A 4,903-nucleotide genomic window follows, 5' to 3' on the forward strand; every position below is an offset into this window, starting at 1 on the left:
GATTTATTAGACTGGATTAGAACTGTAGAGAGAGTCTTTGAATTTAAAGGATATACTGACAGGAAAGCTTTCAAAGTTTCTATCCTTAAATTCAAAGGTTATGCCTCACTTTGGTATGAAACCCAGAAAAACCAGAGAATGAGAGAAGGCAAAGAACCCATTAAATCTTGGCTAAAACTTAAAAAGAAGCTGAAGGATAAGTTTATAGCTAAAGATTACACACAGGACATGTTTATTAAGTTAACCCAGCTGAAGCAAGACCAACAATCTGTTGAGTCTTATCTTAGGAGCTTTGAACAACTTACCCTACAATGTGAGATCACTGAAAAGCCTGAACAGAAGATTGCTAGGTTTGTTGAGGGCTTAGATCCTAAAATTGCTTTAAGGGTTAGAATGCAGCAAGTTTGGTCCTTTGATGAGGCAGTCAACCTGGCACTGAGAGTTGAAAAGATGGGAAAAGCCAAGGTCACTTCTTCCAAACCCCTTACCAGACCCACTTTCAAACCTTTTTCTGGAGTTAGGATTGGAGAGATCCCAAAACTTACAACCCAACCAACACCAGACAAGGGAAAGAGTCATGTGAGCTCTAGAACCAACCCACCTGTGACTGAGGGGAAAATTAAATGCTTCCAGTGCCAAGGGTATGGTCATTTTAGGAAGGACTGTCCTTCTAAGAGGGCCTTAACAGCAATGGAAGTAGAACAGTGGGAGAGGGAAGGTTTGGTTCAGTATGAGGAAGATGAGACCCTGATAATGGAAGAAATGGAGACTGAAGGAGAACCAGAACAGGAGCAAGTTGTGCCCCCCCCTGATACAGGTCACAGCTTAGTCTTGTGGAGGGTCATGCATTCCCAACACTCACCTCTAGAAGCTGATTAAAGATCCCTGATATTCAGAACCAGATGCGCAGTCTAGGGAAGGGTTTGTAACCTAATCATAGATGGGGGAAGTTGTACAAATGTGGCATCCAATGCCATGGTTAACAAGCTCAACCTGACAACTCAAGAGCACCCAAACCCTTACAAATTGAGATGGTTGAACAGGGAGCAGAAGTAAGGGTGGACAAACAATGCTTGGTTCCATTTTCTATTGGGAAGGTATATAAAGATGAAGTCTTGTGTGATATTGTCCCAATGGATGCCTGCCACCTACTCTTAGGGAGGCCATGGGAGTATGACAGGAACACCACTCACCATGGAAAGGATAACATCTATAGTTTCAGGCATGAAGGCAAGAAGGTCACCCTGACCCCATTACCACCTAACCAGAGGAACTATGGGAGTCCAAGTATGCCAGAGGAGGGAAATGGTGTGCTATTTCTTTCTGAGGCAGCCATGATCAAAGAAATGAAGCAAGAACAGCCTATCTGGGTATTACTATCTAAAGAACTGAGTAAGGAAGGGAGTCCTGAAACACCTGCTGAAGTTAAACCATTACTTCAGAGGTATAAGGAGGTGTTTCCAAGAGAGCTGCCTAGTGGGTTGCCACCATTAAGAGGCATTGAGCACCACATAGATCTTGTTCCAGGCTCAGTGCTTCCTAACAGGCCAGCTTATAGATGTGATCCAGCTGCTACCAAAGAATTACAACGCCAAATTGAAGAGCTTGTGAGCAAAGGATTTGTCACGGAATCTCTTAGTCCTTGTGCAGTCCCTGCTCTACTTGTTCCAAAGAAAGATGGGACATGGAGGATGTGTACTGACAGCAGGGCCATAAACAACATTACTGTCAAGTACAGGTTCCCAATCCCAAGGTTGGATGACATGCTAGATGAGCTCAGTGGTGCCATGATATTCTCTAAGATTGATCTCAGGCAAGGGTACCACCAAGTCAGGATAAGGGAAGGAGATGAGTGGAAAACTGCCTTCAAAACTAAACATGGACTATATGAATGGCTTGTGATGCCATTTGGTCTTTCTAATGCACCAAGCACCTTTATGAGACTGATGACTGAGGTGTTAAGGCCATGTTTAGGCAAATTTGCAGTGGTCTACTTTGATGATATCCTGGTTTATAGCAGTAGTGAAAGAGAACACCTAAAACACCTTGAAGCTGTGTTCAGGATCCTCAAGGAACAAAAATTGTTTGGTAAACTGGAAAAATGCACTTTTATGGTTGAAGAAGTGGCATTCCTAGGGTACATTGTCTCTGGCAGGGGAATTACAGTTGATCAGGAAAAGGTTGGAGCCATTCAATCATGCCCAATCCCTAAGACAATCACTGAGGTGAGGGGGTTCCATGGGTTGGCCTCATTTTATAGGAGATTTATCAAGAACTTCAGTTCCGTTGTTGCTCCAATTACTGAGTGTATGAAGAAAGGGGAGTTCCAATGGACTGAGAATGCTCAGCAGTCCTTTGAGAAGATTAAGAAATTGATGTGTGAGACTCCTATTCTGAAATTGCCAGACTTTGATCAACTCTTTGAAGTAGAGTGTGATGCCAGTGGTGTAGGCATTGGTGCAGTCCTGATCCAAGCTCAAAAACCTGTAGCCTATTTCAGTGAGAAATTGAATGGGGCTAAATTGAAGTATTCTACCTATGATAAAGAATTTTATGCCATTATCAGGGCAGTCATGCATTGGAGTCATTATTTGAAACCAAAACCATTTGTGTTGCATTCTGACCATGAAGCTTTGAAGTATATAAATGGTCAACACAAATTGAGTCACAGGCATGCTAATTGGGTGGAGTACTTGCAATCATTCACTTTTTCCAGCAAGTATAAGGAAGGAAAACAAAATGTAGTGGCAGATGCTCTATCAAAGAGGCACTCCTTGCTGTCAGCTATGGAAAGCAGGGTTCTTGGTTTTGCGTTCATGAAAGAAATGTACAAGGAAGACCCTGACTTCTCTGAAGAGTGGATCACACAAGTTGAGGGGCATAGGGCTCCAGGGAACAAATACTTGCTGCAAAATGGGTTTCTATTCCAAGGGAACAAGCTCTGTGTTCCAAGGGGTTCCTACAGGGACCTCCTAATCAGGGAAGTCCATTCAGGAGGCTTGGGAGGGCATTTTGGTGTTCAAAAGACACTGGACATACTACAGGAACAATTCTATTGGCCAAAAATGATGGGAGATGTCCAAAATGTTCTCAGGAGATGTTCAGCATGTCAGATGGCTAAGAGTTCCTTCCAAACTGGTCCATACATCCCATTACCAGTGCCAAGCAAGCCATGGGAGGATGTGAGCATGGATTTTATTGTTGCATTGCCAAGGACACAGAGAGGAAAGGATTCAATCATGGTTGTTGTTGACAAGTTCAGTAAAATGGCCCATTTTATAGCTTGCAAGAAAACAGAAGATGCTACCAGTGTTGCTGAGCTATACCTGAAGGAAATTGTGAGGCTTCATGGAGTTCCAAAGACCATTGTTTCAGATAGGGATACAAAGTTCATGAGTTACTTTTGGAAAACTCTATGGAAGCTACTCAAGACCAAACTGTTGTTCAGCACATCTCACCACCCCCAAACAGATGGCCAAACTGAGGTCACCAATAAAACCTTGGGTAGAATTCTGAGATGTCTTGTAAACAAGAGTTTAAAAGATTAGGACATCAAATTAGCAGCAGCAGAATTTGCCTTCAACAGATCACCATCAACTGCTACTGGTCAGAGTCCTTTTGAGGTTGTCTATGGGATTAACCCCCTAATGCCTATAGACTTGTCCTCTGTGCCAAGGAATGAAATGAATCATGATGCTAAGGCCAGGCGAAGCAAACAAATGAAACTCCATGAAACTGTGAAAAGGGAAATTGAGAAAACTAATGAGAAATACATGAAACAGTCCAGGGCGCATCAGAAGAAGAAGGAATTTGTCCCAGGGGATTTGGTCTGGGTTCACTTGAGAAAAGAAAGATTTCCAGCAAAAAGAAGGAACAAGTTAATGCCAAGAGCTGATGGCCCCTTTGAAATTATTGAGAAGGTTGGTCCAAATGCCTACAAAGTGGATCTACCAGGAGAGTTTGAGGTGCATGGCACTTTCAATGTAGGTGACCTAAGTTCATATTATGATGATGCTGAGGGGGAGGGGTCACCAGGCTTGAGGACAAGCCCTGCTCAACCAGGGGAGGTTGCAGCAGGAGCCACTGACCAGGGCACCTCACATCAGCAATCAGGCCAAGACAACACCACACCCATCTCAGGAACCAGCCAAACTGAGCTAAGTTTAGTGGCCAATAAGTATGAGTACAAGCTCAACCACCAGCCGCCACCATAGCCAGCTGGTTGGTCACTAAATTAGGCTCGAGAAAATCCTAGGGGTCCAAGGAAAAATCACAATGCAAGTCCCGAAATCCAAGTCTGACAGATCTGCAAAGAAATGACAAACAACAAAAGCAACCTTTCCATTTCTGGCTAAACCATGAGGAAAAAGCACTCAAAGAACTTTTGGCTTGTCTCCCCATCTACCAGATACAACCTAGAGCCAATTTTAATGCTGAGGACTCAATCATTTCGTCCTCAAGTGCCTACATTCAACAGAAAAGCCAGCAATGCAACAAAGGACCACAACCTGTCACTCTCACCTGCATTTCTTTTTGTTTTCATTCCAGTTTACAATTAAGAGCTTTTAAAACTGTTGTAATATTGTATTTGGACTCTTGCCAGCATGTGAGGAAGGATCCTGACCCTTGGATGTAGTTTCCTTTCAAGTTTGTAACCTAAAAGGGCCTATATAAGGACCTCAACTCAGACTGTTGTAACACAGCTGATTGATGAATGAAACCTGAGAATTCTCTCAAATTTAAACCTCTTAATCTTGTGCTTAGTCTGTACATTAGAGTCAGGCTTGATAATAACCTGTGCTTAGACTGTGGTTATTGATTAAGTACCTGTTAGTAGAGTCTAAACTTTCCTGTGCTGAGACTGTGGTTAGTTTAGCTTTGCTGTTTGCTTCAGTTGAGTCTT

The 4,903-nt window shown here is 43.0% G+C and overlaps 1 protein-coding gene across 1 annotated transcript; it reads left to right on the plus strand.

Moving 5' to 3' along the window:
• The first annotated feature begins 3,266 nt into the window (after positions 1-3,266).
• LOC141588043 (uncharacterized) lies at positions 3,267-4,636 on the plus strand. Its single transcript, XM_074409501.1, has 4 exons — positions 3,267-3,504; positions 3,658-3,827; positions 3,921-3,983; positions 4,604-4,636. The coding sequence occupies exons 1-4, from the start codon at positions 3,267-3,269 to the stop codon at positions 4,634-4,636; spliced, it is 504 nt and encodes a 167-aa protein (XP_074265602.1).
• Positions 4,637-4,903: the final 267 nt, after the last annotated feature.

The sequence above is a fragment of the Silene latifolia genome, chromosome 6 (assembly GCF_048544455.1).
Source record: "Silene latifolia isolate original U9 population chromosome 6, ASM4854445v1, whole genome shotgun sequence".
NCBI lineage: Eukaryota > Viridiplantae > Streptophyta > Magnoliopsida > Caryophyllales > Caryophyllaceae > Silene > Silene latifolia.

Excerpts from the sequence above, each read along its gene's own strand:
- LOC141588043 (XM_074409501.1), top strand. The coding sequence starts at position 3,267 with ATGGCCCATTTTATAGCTTGCAAGAAAACAGAAGATGCTACCAGTGTT. Across the intron at positions 3,828-3,920 it reads AATTTGTCCCAGGGGATTTG|GTTGGTCCAAATGCCTACAA; the intron begins GTCTGGGTTCAC and ends ATTATTGAGAAG. Across the intron at positions 3,984-4,603 it reads AGGTGCATGGCACTTTCAAT|CATGTGAGGAAGGATCCTGA; the intron begins GTAGGTGACCTA and ends GACTCTTGCCAG.